This window comes from Mesoplodon densirostris, chromosome 5 (genome assembly GCF_025265405.1).
Source record: "Mesoplodon densirostris isolate mMesDen1 chromosome 5, mMesDen1 primary haplotype, whole genome shotgun sequence".
Lineage (NCBI taxonomy): Eukaryota > Metazoa > Chordata > Mammalia > Artiodactyla > Ziphiidae > Mesoplodon > Mesoplodon densirostris.
The window spans coordinates 865,855-883,953 of record NC_082665.1 but is presented as its reverse complement, the minus strand read 5'-3'; the positions used below and the strand labels follow the sequence as shown (position 1 = coordinate 883,953).

The 18,099-nt window shown below is 58.8% G+C and overlaps 1 protein-coding gene across 10 annotated transcripts in view; it reads left to right on the top strand.

The window, feature by feature from the left end:
- The window catches only part of PCBP3 (poly(rC) binding protein 3), a 211,537-nt gene extending 194,524 nt beyond the window's left edge, over nt 1-17,013 (top strand). For 7 of the 10 annotated variants that reach the window (XM_060100331.1, XM_060100338.1, XM_060100329.1 and 4 more), the window contains 6 exons: nt 1,552-1,593; nt 10,857-10,935; nt 11,372-11,431; nt 14,256-14,308; nt 15,092-15,261; nt 16,402-17,013. In XM_060100331.1, coding sequence (XP_059956314.1) covers nt 1,552-1,593; nt 10,857-10,935; nt 11,372-11,431; nt 14,256-14,308; nt 15,092-15,261; nt 16,402-16,438 — 441 coding nt within the window. In that variant the 3' untranslated portion in view covers nt 16,439-17,013. The remainder of the gene's footprint in view (nt 1-1,551; nt 1,594-10,856; nt 10,936-11,371; nt 11,432-14,255; nt 14,309-15,091; nt 15,262-16,401) is intronic. The other 3 variants (XM_060100333.1, XM_060100336.1, XM_060100335.1) reach the window with 3 other exon arrangements.
- The last annotated feature ends 1,086 nt before the right edge of the window (nt 17,014-18,099 follow it).

Sequence of the window (18,099 nt, the reverse complement as noted above, 5' to 3'; positions counted from 1 at the left end):
CAGTCAGGACAGCGAGGTCACCGCCACCGTGGGCTTCGCAGGGGCTCAGCACCTTAACCCAGCGCCTGTGCCCTGGGGACAGGTAGTGTGGCCAGTGACTGACTACTGTTGGTCGTCGGCGGGGGACAGAGTCACAGGAGGGTCACCACGGCGCTGCAGGTAGTGGGCAGAGGGGTCACTGTACCAGGCCCCAGGCCCTCCCCGCCCGCGTGCAGGATGCGCTGCACACCCAGGCTTCAGAGCCTCCCCCCTTGCCCTGTCCCTGTGAAGATGCCCGCACGTCCCCGCTGCTGAGAGGCACTTCCTAACATCCTAGCAGTTTCGGTCCGTAAAGATTTCATCCAGACAGAGCCTGTGACCTGTCGTCTGTCTGTACCTCTGCCCTGAAATGATGGTAGGCCGCCCGTGCACTTCCAGTAGAACTAGAAACCATACACCTGAGTGATGATAAGTCAGAAACTGAAAGTGTCTGGGATAAAGAACTGCCAGTCGGGGAGCACATGGGCAGCACTGTCCCAGGGCCTGTCACACTCGGGGACACGTTGGCGCAGTGCCTGGTCCCACGGCCCCGAGCACGCACAGCCTCCCCGATGTGTGCTGCTTCTGATCAGGTTCCTTTCCTTCCCACGAGGTGCCCGGGCCTCCCCCAGACTCGGGCAGGGGCTCTGCGCCTGCCCCACCTGCAGGCCTAGCATGGCTGGTGCCGCATGTTCCACGTCACCGAGTCCCAGTGGCAAGTCTTTGTCTTTACTCTCCCTCGACTCTGTGTGGTTTGTTTGTTTTTTGGCTGTGAGTTTCTGGAAGCATCTTGGCTGAGGGACTGTTGAGGCAGGCGGGGCGGGCGGTGGGAGAGGCTTCGGGGCCCACACACGCGCTGCGGCTACTCCGAGTCACTGTCTTGAAGGCAAGTGACACAGTGAAGGCAAAACAAGCCCCCTCTGGGAGCTGTGCCACCAAGAGCATGCTGCCCCCAAGTCACAACGGCCGCCCGGTCCTCTGAGGCTGGAAGACGATCGGCCAACCTGTGGCTGATTTGGGTGCATTTCTTACTTAATCTAGCGTTCGCAAAATTGGTTTTGAGTCACCTTTTAAAGTTTTCTGTTTTGTTGTTTGGGTTTCTTGGAGTAAATATGTCCTGAAAGTGTTTACTCTGATAGCCGATTAAATTCTCAAAGGGTTAATAATCAGTGACTCATAGCGAGGGTCAAGCGGCTTGTCCTTAGATACTGTCAGCTGAGGAGCAAGGGGAGAGTCGGAAGCCGGCTGCCTGGCCCTTCCCCTCCCCCGCCCCACCCCATCGTGCGTCTGGTTCTAGCTCCAGCCACCGAGGGACCCGGGAGGCTCGATGCCAGGACCCTGCCCCCAGTCTCTGCACCCCGGGCCCTGGGAGGGTCGCCTCTCCTACGTGAAGGGGGAAGGCCTTAACCAGAGGGCCCGGGGCCTGCTTGCAGGAAAGCCCTCCCCGAGGAGGGCCCTCGTCCCGCAGGGGAGGCCGCGGTGGGGGACACGTGGCCGCCGCTTCTCGAGCTGACGCTGTCTCTCTCTCTCCAGGCCTACACGATCCAGGGACAGTACGCCATCCCCCACCCAGATGTGAGTTTTTACTCTGTCCCTCCCCCGCTCTTCTCGTCACCTCTCCCCTCCTACCTGCATGCTGCTGTCAATCGCTACTAACATTAATATTACACATAATATTAATACCGTTCTCAGTGTTCCTGACCTGTGTCATATCCATATGGCCCTGAATAACCTTTAATCTCTTAGCACTAATTCTGCTCCTGTGGAGGACTTGGCCTGATGTCCAATTGTTTTGATTGGGGCTGCAGTCCGGCTATTCCTGCGCACATGGGGCCTCGGGCGGGGGCCACCGGGCTGCTCTGTCCCTGGCGCCTGCCCTGGTGGGCGGGGACAGCTTGGGCCCCGTGGGCACCTGAGCAGGCAGGTGATGTGCCATCAGCAGGTCTGCCGGGATACCTTGGATGGGCGTTTGAACAACTGGTGAAGCTACATGCTCCCTTTCAGGCCCTGGTTGGAGCAGGGTCCATGCATGCACGAGATCCAGGCTGTTGGGAGCCCGTGGGGCAGACAAGGCTCTGTTCCAGCGTTAGGACGCACCCTACGCCCGGGGCCGCTCCGGACTGGGTTCCAGCCTGAGCGCAGTGTCGCTGCTGGAGGACTGGACGCCCCGAGCGCACTGCAGGGGCCCGCAGGCCACAGGGCTGTAGAGAGGCTGGGCCGCGCGGTCTGCGCTGCTGGCCCGGGCAGCGGGGTGCGGGGAAGAGAAGGAAGAGGTGGGTGGGTTTGTGTGCCACGGCCGCAGGCACGGCAAGCTGAGGTCCGACCTGAGAAGTGTCCTCTGTCCTGGGAAGGCGGGTCCACGTGCGCTGCTCTCGGAGAGCCAGTGGGGGGCGGGCTCTGTCCAGGCAGAGGGACCGCAGGTGACAGCGATGCCCGCCCGTCTTGTGCAGACGCTCGCGCTTTTGAACTGGCAGGTGAAGAGCCGGCCACCTCAAGACGTAAAGTCAGGGCAGGGAGAGTTATAAGAACTCACTGACACTGAGTACATGTATGTATTGGAAGTACAGAGATTCAATTCACTATCATTGCAGGACATTTCTATTGAATAGAAAAGAAAAACCAACGGCTTTTCCTTTTTTAAAAAATCCTCATTAAGCAACACACATGAATCAAAAGTCAGAGAAAGCTGATGGAGACGGGGCTGGGGGCCGTCCTGATGCCACATGGGGGATGCCTGCCCTCCCCATCCCAGACGACAGTTGGCTGTGGCCCAGGGGACGGCAGGTGCTGGAACCCGGGGAGGGGGCCCGTCACCCATGTGGGGTGAGCAAGCATAGCACTGGTGGGGTCGGGACAAGCACTGTGGCGTGTGGGTTCCGTGGACCCCAATAGAGCGTCCGCATGGGGTGACGGAGATCAGAGGAGAAGCCGGTTTACAGGGTGGCACAGCCTTCACTCCCCATGGCTGGTGGTCTTGTGCCTTTGGAAAAGCATCTGTGCAAAAGCAGACTCAGAACTCAGCACACTTGGTGGTCTGGGCCATGAGGGGCGGCTTACCCCAGAGCAGGTCTGAGATGAGGCTCAGACCTGCAGCCCATGGCAGACCTGTGCTTCCCTGCTGCCCGAGGCCTCAGCGCTCCAGGCCTGAATTCCTGGTCTGAATTCCCTAGGCTAGGGCACACGCACCTAGCGAGGCCAAGGGACTTTGATTGGTTTGGTTGATTCGTTTTAAAATCAGTTGGTTGTTTTGCTCTTTCCATGTGATTGTCTCAGTATCTCTTAAAAATGGGTAGTTTTAATTTGTTTTCGGATTTTAAACTAATTTATAGCTCGCTATTACATGGTTGCCTCACTGAGTTTGATAGAGATTTGAAACACTTGGTTTTTTATCGTGAAAGGGCTTTTGTGCAGGACCCTGCGTTCCCCAGCACCGCACGTGTGATGGAGCAGCTGTTAGGACAGAAGAACAGGACCTTGATAAATGCTTTTCTTGCAGGAATGGAAAGTGGAAGACTTGGACCATCACTAAGAATCGTTCAAAACAAAATAAAATGGTGACGAGTGACCACGGCCAGGAAGGCAGTTTTATCTGAGCTTAATATTCAGTAGGAATTTTTTAAAAGCTTCATTTCTTAGAACGCAGATATAATAATTACAGGAAGTACTAATTTATTTTATAAGGTAACTGAATACACCATTTGAATATTTCAACCCCAGTGGCTGACGCACACCCCACTGTCATCTCAGCAGCTAATTCCTTCCTAAATCAGGCACAGACTTTGAGAAAATACATTTCTTAGAGCTGAGCATTTCTTCATCTAGAGCTAAAATGTGCGTAGTTTTTCCTGCCTTCTGGTTTAACCTATGAAGGAATCAGGGCCCCACCCTCACCAGTCTCCCTCCAGGTTCTCGCCTGCCTCGGCCCTTGTTTTACCGGAATCCTTCTGGAAGCTCATAGCTCTCGGGCATTCGGAGAGGCCAAGGACTGCTGGATGACTGGGCCTGTCACAGCTGCTGACCTTGGTCATGGCTGGGGGCCAGAATGCTCCAGGATGGCCGCCCACGGGTCCTGCCCGAGGGGTCGGGTGTAGTTTCAGACACGAGGAAGGACCATGGTGGCCACAACTCAGGACGCAGGAGCAGATGCGAAGCCGAGACAGACAGCACGGCCACCGCCGCTCCCTCCCACCGCCACTCCCTCCCACCGCCGCTCTCCCAGCTCCGCTCTTCCTGTCCCTGTACTGATCACACCAGGGAGAAACTGGTTTCTTCTGGGAGAAATCAGTCAATGCCAAGCATGCCCTCACGTGTGAATCTTATTTCTACTCTCCAAAGTTTCCAAGTCACTCCCTTACTTAGCATCCCCTCATTAAAGGGGTGCTGGAAGCGAGCAGGATCGAGACCAGAAGCCAGCCGGGCCGGCGGCCTCCCTGGGAGCCTGGGCTGGTGAGGACATGGGGTTTCGAGGGGCCCTCGCCAGAGCTGGGGGCCAGGAGCAGCAGAGCTGTCGGTCCCCGCGGCGCTGGGTCTCAGCAGAGGGTGTTGAGTATCTGGGGGTAAATGGGCGCCATGTTAGCCCGGAAGCTCGTTACTTAGAGAGTTAGCAGTGGGGAAACTGGAAACGAGTGAGCCATAGTAAGTAGAAGAAACCAGTGGGAGCGCACAGCTAGATCCCGTGCGGACGGTGGTCCCTGGGGCTCTGCTCACAGCGGACACAGCCGGGGATGGAGTGCCTTCCCCGCCCACCTCCTCGGTGTCTCCCTCCAGGAGCCCCCAGGGAGGTGCCATTGAGGCTACTCCTGGCATCTTCTAGTGAGAGCCCTGCACGGCCGCCCTGCTGACGCCCGCACCTCTGGCTCTTTGTTCTTCCAAGATCGGAGGATCTTGAATCCTCTTCTTTCGCAGCTCAGAGTGGCGGGGAGGCACCCCGGCCCCACCTGCCGCAGAGCAGGAAACGGGCAGGTTAGCTCTTGCCCCCGCCCCTCTCCCCGGTTGCGCACCCTGTCCTCGGAGCTGAGCTCTTCAGTGGCAGGACCCTCAGCCCGCCCCTCCCAGAATCAGAATCTGCATTTTCACAAGACCCTGGGTAACTTGTTTGCACGGAAAGTCTGAGAAGCACCGATAAGGAGGACTGAGAAGGGAGAACACAGGTCCGGTTGAAGCCCTGGGGTTAGCAGGTAGGATGGAGGGAGGGAAGCTTCTCAGAGGTGAGCGCAGAGGACTTCTCAGGATCAATAAGCAAAAAAATCCTCACATTCAGGAATCCCAACGAATCCCCAACTAGATCAACCAAAATCCAATTTAGACGTGTCCAAGCAAAGACCAAAGAGAATCTTCCAAGAGGAGAGAGAGAGAAGGAATATTGTAAAGGAGCAGTTGTGGTGGCAAAAGAAAAGCAAACAACTGTCAGCCTAAAGCTCAACCTCCAGAGGATCTCCCGAGTTACAGATGTTGTCAGACAAACAACTGTGACCTTCTAAGGGACGCCCGTCAGTAGAAGGAGAATGATCCCAGAAGGAAGGCTATAAATGCAAAAAAGAATGGTGAGCAAAAAGAATTACCATTTCTTTCCTTAACATAAGCACAAATCATAAAGAAAACATTGATATTTTTGACTACATTAAAATTTAAACATTTGGGTCAATGAAAACAAACTTTGTAAAATCAAAATCAATGCTATCTAATTGCTGGGATTAACATAACAGAACTAAATGGGCACCAACAGCATCCGTAAGATTAGGATGCGGCTGAGGGGATTAAAACATCCTTTAGGTCATTGTATCGTTCTGGAGGAAGGCAAAGATATTGAATTAAGACTAAATGTACATGTTAAAATTTCAAAGTGGTGACTATCAGAAACATGTTCACGTTCATAACTTCCATAAAGGTACAGAGGGGAAAGTGGGTGACAGGAAAAGATTAATCAGTACAAAAGAAAGGGAATGAAAAAAAAAGAAAAGAAACCCTTGAAGATCAGGACAATTAAAATAAGATGACAGAAATTAGTCTACATCTGTGGGTAATTGTGATCAAAGCAAGAGACACTTTCCAGTTAAAAAACAAAGGCTGTCAGAAGGTTTTTTAAGAAAAGCTAAACAAAGAGACAAGCAAACAAAAACAAAAAAAATATCAGTTTTTTTTTTCAAGAGACACACCTAAAGAATAAGGACCTAGAAAAATTAAAAGAATAGAAAAACTATTCTAGGAAAATACAATCCAACAAAACAATACACCATTATTATTATCAGTGGGGAAAAAAACCTTTACAGGAAATTACTTAGTCATCACTTATTGACAAATGCTTCACTAGAAGACAAAACAATTTAAGTTTGCACCTAAAACATAGCTTCAAACATATATAAAGGAAAAAATTAACAAACCATTAAGAGAATGTAACAGATGTTGCAGTGGAACTTTAACAGACCTCTTTCAATGAAGGCCAAGTAGACAAGTACAAAGAGATTCTGACAGTACAACGTGAGCCCGAGTTAACCGACGTGCACCGAACACTCCCCCAGCACAGCTACTGAATTCATGAAAACGTTTACAAAGCTTGATCACACACTAGACCGTAAAGAAGACACCACCTTTCAAAAATTGGAATCAGATAGATGACTTTCTCCCCATAGAGCAATTAAATTGAAATCAATAATTAAAAGGTGAATTTTTAAAAAAAATCTTGTCGTTATTGAAAGTTAAAGAAGACCAGAAGACCACAGTGAATGGAGAGACACACGATCCTCCTGGAAACGACACCAAAGATCTTCCCAGGTTGAGGTACGGATGCAGTACAATTGCACACAAAATCCCCGCAGGCTCTTTTGAATTTTACGTGAAAGAGCAAAAGCCAAGAATCATCAAGCTAGTCATGCAGACAATATCTGATAGGATAGTCTTTACAACGTAAACAGAAAAAAACCACTCCTTATGTACCAAGAACTTCAACACGAGAGAGAAAAATTTAGCACTTTTAGAAGAAAACAATATCTTTCAGTTCAGAGATCAGGGAAGGATTTCCTAAAACAGAAGAACAAACCATAAAGAAAATAGTGATGAATTCAACTACATTAAAAATTTTAAATTCTGTTTCTCTCAAGGCTCCATAAGGAGAGTGGGGAAAAGATCTTTTCAGCACATATGACTGGAATAGGATTAGTATCTAAAATACACAAGTTTATGTGAATCAGCGAAAAACAACCCAATAGAAAAATGGGCAAAAGACACAAGCATTTCACAGAAGAGGAAATAGGACTCGCAGACTAAACCACGAGGTGGCCGTCCCTAGATGTGAGTGCTGGTGCGTGGCATGTCCATCTGGTGATGACTCGTGGAGCTGTGTGCTTATGAATCCTTCTGACTTCAGTATTTGTCTGTGTTGAGTATTTGCCTATGTTTTATGTTCTGACACAGAGTTAAGTGGAAAAGGCAGTTATGGAGAAATGTCTGTGACGTGACGCCTGCCCTCTGGCTCCGCCCTCCACCCTCCCCTCCTATCTTCCCTCCCAGTGGTTTGTAGGCACTGGCCAGACTAGAAAGGCTGATTCTCTTGTTTTGTTTTGTTTTGTTTTATGGCAGAAATATCTCAAAAAGTGGGAAGTCCCCTTAGCACTTAGTGCTGCTCCCTCCTTTACAAATGTAGAAATGGAGGCAAAGTTAAGGCCAGAGCCAAGACAGACAGATGCCAGCTGACACCCATCCACCCACCCACTTGAGGGACAGGTGCTCCTCCAGGCACCACCATCTGGTCAGTCCTTCCCAAGATGTCACTTTATATTCCTGGCTGCCTGAGGGGGGATCTGTTTGCTGGTGTGGCCACTGTTTCATACAAAGCAGCAAATCCATTGCAGCGGGACAGGTCAGGGCCTGAAGCACTGAACTTCTGAGTGCCAGACTTTCCAGGTGCGAGCGGAGCCCACCTCGCGGGATATCTGGCTGTGCCTGTAACACGTGTGGCCAACAGGCTCATCCATTTAACTGAGAGCAGGTGATGGAGAGACCAGAGGAGCACCCGCGGGTGCAGGGGCTGTGGGTGGCCAGGTGGGGACGCCCCGCTAGTTTGCGATGTTCATGCACCCTCAACTCACGTGGGCAGCACTTCAGCCTGCCCATCCCTCACATGGCACCGGGCCTCGCAGACGGGGGCACGAGGCCCATGGAGACCAGATGTGCCCATCTCCACAAAGCTGGTCAGCGTTGGAGCCGACTCCGACCAGTTCTTCCGCCCCCAGAGCCCCGCTCTCCCCTGCCATCTTGACCAACGCACAGCAGTGCACTCTTGGAGACTCGGGGACAGATAGGAGAGGGCCCTGCCCTCATGGGGACCGTACCAGCCCGGCCGTCGGACACATGAGTGTGTGACGGGGGTAACATCTCAGACCAGGAGCAGAGAGCAGCCTGGCCAAGGCCCCTTAAGCCCTTCAGGTGCCACAGGGCCACCCCTCGGGCTCCCCGCTGGCCCCCGGCTCCCAGGTGAAGGGCTGGAGCCCCCAGGACGCCAGTCCCGCGCCAGGCGGCTCTTCTTGCACCAGTGCGGTGTCTGCACGAAATCCCAGTGACAGAGCAGGTGGCCTGCCTACGCTGGGCTGGGCTCTGGACAGCCAACTGGATGTTTCTTGTCTCCAGAGACGGGGTTTCCTCCTCCATCCTAGGAACTTGTGAGGAGACCTTAGACCCGGTTCCAGCGCTCCGTGCAGGTGGGCTCGGGGCGCAGACCCCGCCTGGTGTCCCCGTGACTCGGGGTGACGATGTGCTCAGGAGAGGCGGGGTTGCAGGACCTAGTCGGTGCCCCCACACACACCCTCATGCCCCAACGCCCATGGGTCCTTGCCACGTTTCTTACGGGCCCCTGGAGAGAGGAGCCGTTGCTAGGGTGCCCGAGCCGCACAGCAGGGTCTCCCACCCTTCAGCGCCTTCCCTGCAGGGTCACCTCGCCCGTGGCATGGCAGGTACGGGTCCCCTCACACCTCTTGTCCCCAAGACTTGGGTTGGTGTCCCCATAGCGGTGTTTCCCGGGTGTGCTCTTCTGACACCTTTCTCAGGGGGCTTCTGTGCATGTCTGCTCAGGCCACGCTTAGCCCAGTGGTCAGTCACAGGGCAGACCTGCCGGGCAGCAGGTGTGCTGTCAGCCCCCAGCCCCACCTCACTGGGGACTCTCAGAGCTGAATCTGACCCCAGGTCACCACGTCCCCTCCCCAGAGCCGCCAGGCATGACAGCTGAATCTGGGATGAGGCCGGTTCTCTCCGAGCAGGCCCACCCCCAGAGTGGGGAGAGGCCTGGGGTAGCGGAGGGCTGCTTTTCCGGTGGGCTTACCGTTTCTGGGGAGGGAGGGAGGGAAGAGACAGCCCTGCACTGGCAGATGCTACAGGAGCGGCCAGGAGTCACCCAAGTTTGGCTGCAGCGACAAGCCACTCACATCCCGGCGGCTGCACAGTGGAGGTTCTACCGGGAAGGTGTGCCCGGAGGCCACAGGCTGGGCACGGCTCGGCCCCTGGACCCCGACCTGTGGATGCAGGAGGAGGCCGGACTGGCCGGCCAGCACGCCACCAGCCCTGTCCCCATGGCCGCACCTGCCGGACACGTGACGGGGGGGCGGGCTCTCGGGAGGAGCCCCCGTGGGGCCGCTATGATCCCCCACGTACTGGGAAGGGGTGTTCAGCATTTGTTAGGAGAGCACGCCTGGCCCCTGGGAGGCCAGCAGCACACCCATTCCTCTGTCGCCCGAGGGCTCGCCCGTGAAGGCCAGGGACGTGGAGATCCCAGCGCTCGTACCTGCCCCCACCCCCGACACGTTCTGCAGAATGCGACCCATGTGGTGACTGGTCAGACCCTCGTCTCACCTGGGGGCGCCCTCGACACTCCCTGGGTGCCCACACCTGCCAGCCGCAGGGGCTCCGTGGAGGCCCCATGCCGGCCTCCGGGCTCTGGAAGCATTCGGGCTGGGCTTCCTTTGTGAAGGTTGGGAGTTGAGTGCACGTCCTGGAATGTCCTGGCCCTCTCTCCGCTCGGCTAGTGATGTGGGCCGGGCCAGTGGGTGAGCCAGGGCTACGGACGCGCCTGGAAGTCTCCAAGGCCGGGGGGTCCCAGCATTCAGACAGCCCCTATTAGGTGCCAAGGCTCACCACGTTTACCTTTATCTTCTGTTATTTGTTGTGTTTATTTAAGAAATGAAGCTCAGATAAAATAACTAAAGAAACTGCATTTCAAAGCCCCCACCAATGTCTAGTGGCTGGGGGATGGGGGCCAAGGGGCAGGTGACAAGGGATGGGGCATAGGCATGGGACCCCCCATAGGAGCCCTGCACCCTCTTGGCGGCCCTTGCAGCTCCCTCAGTGGAGCCTTCCAGCACTGCTTCCTGTAATCCTGGAGGCCGCAGGGGGTGGGCGGTGGGCCCCGCAGGTGGCCCCTCCAAGTCTCCCCATGGGTAGAGCGAGGGCCTGCAGGGGAGGATGCCGGCCATGGAGTGGGCCAGGCCCGGGGCCGGGGCCAAGTTTGCAGAAGAAAGCCAACCCACCGATGTGAGTGGGTCCCGCGAGTGACAGCGTGACGTTGAGGCACTTGGGGTCCAGCGGGTCCTGCTCTGCGGCTCTAGACCCTCCCCGTGGAGCCCGGGGGCCCGCCTGGCCGGGGCCCCAAGGGGGGAAGGACTCAGTGTGCCTGCCAACCGACCACGGCCCATTGGTTATCCCAGGCCAAGTCCTTGCGTGCTGCTGCGTCTGCCATGTGTCGCATGGCCCCCTTTCTATCTATCTGTGCAGACTTCCGTTACGCGTTTTTAATTTGGTGTGACTTGTACTCGATGACAATGACCTTCTTAGCTCTCATGTCCCTCCTACCCCAGCAGTTGACCAAGCTCCACCAGCTGGCCATGCAGCAAACCCCCTTTCCTCCCCTCGGACAGACCAACCCCGCTTTCCCCGGTACGTACCCAGCCGCCCTTTCTGACCTCCTCTCTTCTCACCTGGGGCCTTTCTCTTTCCGAGCGGTCTGTGTTCAGGGCAGTGAACGGAACAAGTACAGCTCTGGAGTGAGGGCCAGGGACGCGGCGCTGTGCACGCTGCCGCGGGTGGGTGGGGGTATCTCTGTGCGTCTCCGTGACGGGTCAGTCACCCTACAGCTGGCCTTCCTGAAGGAGACACCCACCTCCGCGAGGGTCCACCCCGCTCTCTGCTGCCCACTGGCCGTCGGGGAGGCCCTCCTGCAGGATGTGGTGCACCCGCAGGGCGGCTCGCCCGGGATGGCACCCCCGTAGCTCAGAGTGGAGCACCAGTCAGACTTTGAGCTTCCCTAGTTGAAGTGACCTTGCTTCTCTCCTTGAGGGCAAAACATTAAATCTGTTTCTTCTTTGCTCTCCAGGAGAAAAGCTGCCTTTACACTCCTCCGAAGAAGCTCAAAATCTGATGGGCCAGTCGTCAGGTAAAAGAAAACCACGCTAAAGGGAGAGCAAGCAGGCCAGGAAGGGACCTGGCGGGAGGAGGGGGCAAGGGGGCTGCTGGCCAAGCACCTCGGGGAAGGGACGCCGGCGCCACCCAGGGCCGGGGCCCAAGTGGCTGGCCCCCGGTCTGCACACGCGGCTCCCAGCTTCACCCCGTTCCTGCTGGGAATGTGGTCGGTCGGCTCTGACTGGACTCGCGGCACAGCTGCCCTGTCATCCAGAGGCCCCGCCTGTGTGTCATTTATTCTCCCAGTGGCACAGCATGTGGGGGTCTGGAGTGAAGTGCTGACCACGCTGTGCGCCTTCCAGAAACGTGTTCCACGGGAGATGAGATCACTGTGGGCTGGATTTGCCCTAAAACGCTCCCCGGACAGGGCAGGGCAGGGCGTGGATCCGCAGGTCCTGTCGCCCAGGCTTGGAGCAGTGGGCGCAGCCCGCTGACAGGCCGTTGGGGAGCAAAGCCCCTGGAGGCATGTGGCCCGGACCTGCCAGGTTCCCTGGGAGGGAGGCGCCCCCCACGCTCCATCCCCACCCACACGGGCCTCGTGAAAGCCTGGATCAGAGCAGAAGAGTGAGTGCCGGCTAAAGGGGAAACGCAGGAGAGGACTGTGTGCAGCGGTCGTAGCTGTCACCCCCGCTGGTGTGTTCCGGGCCTCAGGGTGCGTCCGCCCCTCACCCGTCCCTCAGGACCACGTGGGCCCAGCTGAGACCACGGGGCCCAGGAGGCGTCTCTCCAGCTGGGACCCCAGCTCTGATGCTTCATGCGCTCACTGTGGGCTTCTTCTCAGCGCAGCCTTTAATTAAGTTAATGCAGAATTGAATGAGTGAAAACTAGAGAAGAACATTTCTAGAACGTTTCTGATTGTGGAACTGGATACCAACCTTTACAAAGTTACGTGTCTGGTGATAACACATGTTTGGGTGTCTGTACAGTTTATAACATGATTGCAGATAATTTCCCAGCCATCGTCTCCAGGAGACGACCTGGGGACTCTAAGCGCCAGGCTTACCCGGGACACACGGCCCCCACCCCACCCCGACACGGCCCCCCCACCACAGCCTCGGGGACGTGGGACCCGTGTTCACATGCCCCTGTGACGACCTTCCTCTCCAAGGCCCTGTGGGACCCAGAGCGCTCACACACCACACTTGCACACGCACGCGCACGCTCCCGCCACGGCCGCGGGTCAGGGAGGCTGGGCGGTGACGAGAGGTGTCTGCTGGTCGTCCTCACCCTGAAGGCCACGCCACGCCGCTTCCCAGGCAGCTGGGGTTTGTGTTGGGGAAGCAGCGTTCATGACTCATGAGAGGGAAGCTCACCACTGGGTTTGACTTCGGCACCTTTTAGAAGAAGTCCCCTTGATCAAGAATCATAAGCTAGGTGAACAGGTGTGACCCCCCAGCTTGTGTCACCCAAACCAGGAGGCACCGCACGGGACTTGGGACCAAGGAAATCTCTTAAGTGACATTTTAAATGTCACTAAAGATTGAATGTATGTAGATGGTTGAACAACTAAGTAACTGTATTGAAAATACCTTTATGAAAAGAGATAAAGAACAGAAACTCCAGGTTTAGCTGCGTAACAGAAAAATGATGGAGGGTCTGGGGTGAGTCAGTTCGTTCAGCATAGCTGAGCCCCGTGCTCCGCAGGCCCCAGAACAGGCCCAGTCTCACCGGGTCGCTGTGTCCTCGACACCGATGGCCATGGTACATCTGGTTCCGGGGACACACATGCCATGAAGGAGGAGGCCTGTGGGGCCGGGGGCCGGGCAGTCGCCTTTGTTGGGACCCCTCGGGGCCTTGTGGGAATTAGCCTGAGGGGCAGAGGCCAGGGAGGGAGGAGCGTGGGGTGGGAAGAGGGCTCGGGTTCCAGGATATTCCGAAGGTGTGTGAGTCGGTCCTGCAATAGTGTGCCACGGGGAAGGTGGGTGGAGCTGGGGGCTCCGGGTCTGGGCCGAGCTGCGGGACCCATGACACTGAGACACGCGGGTCTGGGGCAGGAAGAGCGGGGTCTCGGCTGTGGGCTTTGAGTTTGAGACGCCTCCTGACGGGATGGAAGCGCCTCGTACACAGGAGTGTGTCTGCCCCGGCGTTCACCCGCGAGGGCAGACCCTGCCTCCCCTCTGGGCCCCTCACAGCCCCCCTGCGTTTTGTGGTCACTGTTTCCAAAGTAAGTGTGGATCTTGTCCTTGAACCCTGAGAGGCTGGCTCTGATTTGGTGGGTGCTGAGCTGACATTTGTAAAGACAGAAGCCGGGCGTGTGATGAGCTGGGCCTGGGTCTCAGCCCAGGACGCCCTGTGGAAAGGCACGGGCTCCCCTGCCCGGCTCTCGGGCCTCCCTGCCCCCTACCGGAAGCGCTGCCCGGGGGCGGGGGCCGCAGAGCGTGGGAGGGAACAGGGGCAGCGGAGGAGGCCTGCTGTCGGGTCTGGGGACGGAGGGTGGGCACCCAGGACTGGCGTGACTAGTGCGGCCCGTACCCGGGGCGCCAGGCACAGCCACCAGGGTGTCTGTGAAGGGCGTCTCGAGAGACTACACAGCACAGCGGACAAGTGACATCATGTCGCGCCCAGAACAAAAAGTGAACCTGCATCCTGCTGGGTCCCTTTTCCTTGTTTGAGAGATGCTGGGGTCAGGAGGGTGGTGGCAGTTTGGGACTGAGCGCTCACAGGCCCCGGCCCCCGGCTGTGCAGACCCTCCCCTGGGCAGCCCTGGCCCTGCCTACCTGCCGGCCCAGCGGGGCCGAGCGCCGGGTGCCGCGGGAGCGGCCTTCTGCCCACCTAACCATCTCCCCTCGTGTGCCCAGGTCTGGATGCCAGCCCCCCCGCCAGCACTCACGAGCTCACCATTCCCAATGATGTGAGTACGCCGGGCCCCGCCCATCCTGAGCCCGAGTGTGCCCCTCCCCCTCCCTGCCCTGGTTAAGCAGCTTAATGCCCATGGGGGTGGGTGATGTCACCCCCAAGATACCAGCCAAGGAAGGAGCTGGTGGTGCTTCAGGGTTGACTCGGAATTCAGATGCCGGAGCTGCCTGGGGACCCCGGCTGCCCCCATTTGAAGGCCCTGCCTGGTTCAGGGTCAGCCCTGAGGGTAGGTGGCCCAGAAGTGCCCCCTGGGCCCTCGGAGGGCCTCCCACACTCAGTTATCTCCCAGCCATCCTCTGGATCCCTGGTTTATCCTAAGAATGTTGACTCCGATCCCCAAACCAAGACAACAGAGCGGGTGTGGGGCACGTGTCCTAGAGGGGCAGCTGCCTGAGGGCAGCATGGTGATGGCTGGGGACACCGCCTCTCCAGCTCCCGTGTCCACTCAAACATACATCCCTCCAGCCCGAGGGCGTGGCCTAGAGGGGCCAACATGGCCTCGGGCCCACAGAGGGCGCTGGGCCAGGTGATGTGGCCGCCTAACCGCTGTGTCTTGATTTGTCGGGACTTGTTGCGGTCGAGGCCAAGCGGAGGCCAGGCACCCGCGGCTCCCGTCCTGCAGCAGGAGGCGGGTGGGCGTGCCTCTTCCCTCTGGAGCCTGTGACGTGCTGGGGTGGGCGGGCCAAGGCGGTGCTCCTGCAGCTTCCCCAGCGGCCCGGCACCGCCCTCGGGCTGCGGTGGATCCTCCTCTAAGAAGTTCCTCCGTCCTTTCTTCCAGCTAATAGGCTGCATAATTGGACGCCAGGGGACCAAAATCAATGAAATTCGACAGATGTCGGGAGCTCAGATCAAAATCGCCAATGCCACGGAGGGGTCGTCAGAGCGCCAGATCACCATCACGGGGACCCCGGCCAACATCAGCCTTGCTCAGTACCTCATCAACGCCAGGTGAGGCCGGTCAGCCTGCACGGGGCTGCCTCCCGGGGCTTCTCTCTCCCGGCTGGGTGTGGGGGGTGGGCGCGGGGGGGGCGGAGCGTGACGGGGAGAGTCTCCAGGTGGACGCGGGCCCACACGGTCCTCTGCACTCTCACACCTGACCTTTCACCTCCGGTGGTGCCCGCACGGCCCCAGACAAGTCGCCAGGCTTTGGCGCCTTAGGCAGCAAACCGTGGGGAGCCCAGCGTCCACACGGACTCGGGGCGTCTGAAGCCAAGCCTCTGGGCCTCACTCTTCACAGCCACGGGGAGCTGTGAGGGCCAGCCTGCGCCCTGCCTGTCCCTGTGCAGTGGGAGGGTCCGGGCCCTGTGGTGGCACCACCAGCCTCATAGCTGCGCTGCCAGCTCCGCACACGCGGGAGGCCCCCGGGGTTTGGAGCTGCGGAGGGGCTGCTTCACTGGCCTTTCCTGGGACCTCCGGCCTTCTGCCCACGGGGACAAGCTGGGGGTGGCCTGGCCAGCACCTGCCCTGTGCCCACCCCACGTTCTCTGCTCGGCAGAGGCCTGGGTCTGGGGTCATCGAAGGTCAGCATAAAAGGCTCTGTAGTTTCAGGGAACAGGTCACTGGGTTTCTCTGCTCTCACACATCTGTGGTTGTAAAGACCCCCCCACCCAGACACTTGGTGGGCGGCTGTCAGGGAACGGTGCAAGGGTCTGAAGTCACGCGCTAGGGCAGAGGGAGGTCCTGTGGCTGGAGAGCCAGGGCAGGGCTCCGGGGCATAGCGGGCCCCTCCCTTGGCCTCCCTGCTGAGGGCGACCACACCCAGGAAGCCTCCAGAGCCGCGGCACAGAGGGCCCTGCGTGCCTCTCCCCGGCAGTGTCACTCCCATGCCCCTCCCGGCAGTGGCTGTAGAAACCGTTGTGGCAGCCTGGGCCTGTCCTGGTGGCTGTCGTCACCCCCCCATGTGGTGACAGGTACACGGGCCCCTGTGGCGGGGAAGGAAGGCCCCGTGGCTCTGGTCCCCGGTCCTCAGCTAGTGGCCACTGCGCTGTGAGCCAGGACCGTCCATGGCAATGAAGAGGGAGGGGCTCTAAGGACTCCTCCGTCTGTGAGGACATGGTGACCTGTGCCCTGTGCCCTTGTCTCTTCCAGGCTGACGTCCGAGGTCACCGGGATGGGCGCGCTCTAACCCCGCCGACGTCCCCACCACTCGCCACCTGTGCAGACCGCCCACCCCCTTGCAGATATAGAGGTTTCTTTACTACAGAAGGTGTCTGTGCCCTAGAGATGCACCCACAGCGCTCTGTGTCTGTGAGCCCCCGGCTCCACCCCGACGCTGCTCCAAGTTCACTTACGCCCGTCTCCTCACGCGTTGGCATGCCGTGTTCATTATTTTAAATGCTTTGGGGCCACTCTCATCTGTGACGTTTTAGAAACGTTGTTCCTTAGTGTCCGTGTAACTGTTTTAAGACTTGGTTTGACATTTGGACGGCGCTTCCGGCAGCCCCAGGAGCTGTGGCCGCAGGGAGCTGCCCCACCCCGGTCCCTCGGCCTCGGCTCCCGTGGCCACGTGGATCAGCGCCGGGCAGGGTGCACGTCTCCCTTTGTCCGAGGGCAGGAGAAAGGAAGGCTTGGGGTCCTGACCCGGGATGTGGGGCAAAGCGGGGGTGCTGGGCCCCGGGCATCTTCAGGGCTGAGAGTGGGGACCGGCCGGAGGCGCCTCCGCACCGCGTCCCGGCTCAATAAACGTGTGCGCTGCCCCTCGGTTCTGGCCCCTCTCTGTGCCCCCCGCGCTCAGACGCCCGCCCCCCCCCCCCACGCTCGTGCGGCCGCCTGCGGCCCAAGGAGCAGCTCCTTCTCACCCAAATCGCGCTCCCACCCTCTCCCACCTTTAAACAAGTCATTGTCTGACTTCCACGAGTCTTCTGGTTTTACTTTTGCAAAACTGCGTGGGGGGCAGCGATGCAAACCCCAGCCCAGCGTCGGGAAGTAAGGCTGCTGCCCCGCCACGCCCCGGGCACGGTGGCCCCTGCGCTTCCCAGAGGGAGCCCGCACGCACCCTCCTCCCGGCTCAGCTCGCCTGTGCTCACCGAGGAGCCCACTGCGCCCCTCTCGGCGCTGAAGCCCTGGAGGGCCCAGGCCCGGGGCAGACAGCTCTGCCTGCTCGTGTCAGAGGTGGGCTCAGGGCCCCGAGCAGGTGGGCGGCTGGCCAGGTCAGCCCCGCGGGGGCACCGCCCTCCCCGCATCGCTGGGAGTCCGCATGGCCTGAGGGCCTGCCCTGGTGCCCGCCCCTTGGCAGGAGCCCCTCCTTGTCTGCCCAGCTCCCTGGGCTCCGGCCAGGCCTCCGGTGCTCGGGCCGCCCAGGCACACTCCGCCGCCCTCCCGGGCGTCCCCTGGTCGAGGTTGGGTGCGCAGCATAGCGGCGCCGGCCACACCGCAGGCCCAGGGTTCGGGGCTGTGGTTCACTCACGCACCCACCGGCCACGTGCCGGCCTCGCTCAGGGCCTGGGAGGTGGCGGGGACGAGGTGGACACTGGCCTCCCTCTGGGCCCCTCGGTCAGCTTTGGGGTGGCGGGTGGCCGGTAGGCAGGGTGAGGAAGTGACTTAGCGAGCCAGAGTGGCCGTGGGCAGAGCCAGCCGTGAGGAGGACGTGGGGAGTGCAGCGTTAGCGTGGGGCCCGGGAGGTGTGGCCCGCTGTGCATGCGTCCGGAGGAGAAGAGCAGCGGGAGGGGCGGCCGGGACGGAGCAGCTGCAGCGGGGGCGGGAGGGCACAGGAGTGAGGGGGGCCAGGGGAGCCCAAGGCATCCGAAGGAAGAATGAGCAGGATTCCCTTGGGATCCGAAGTGTGCT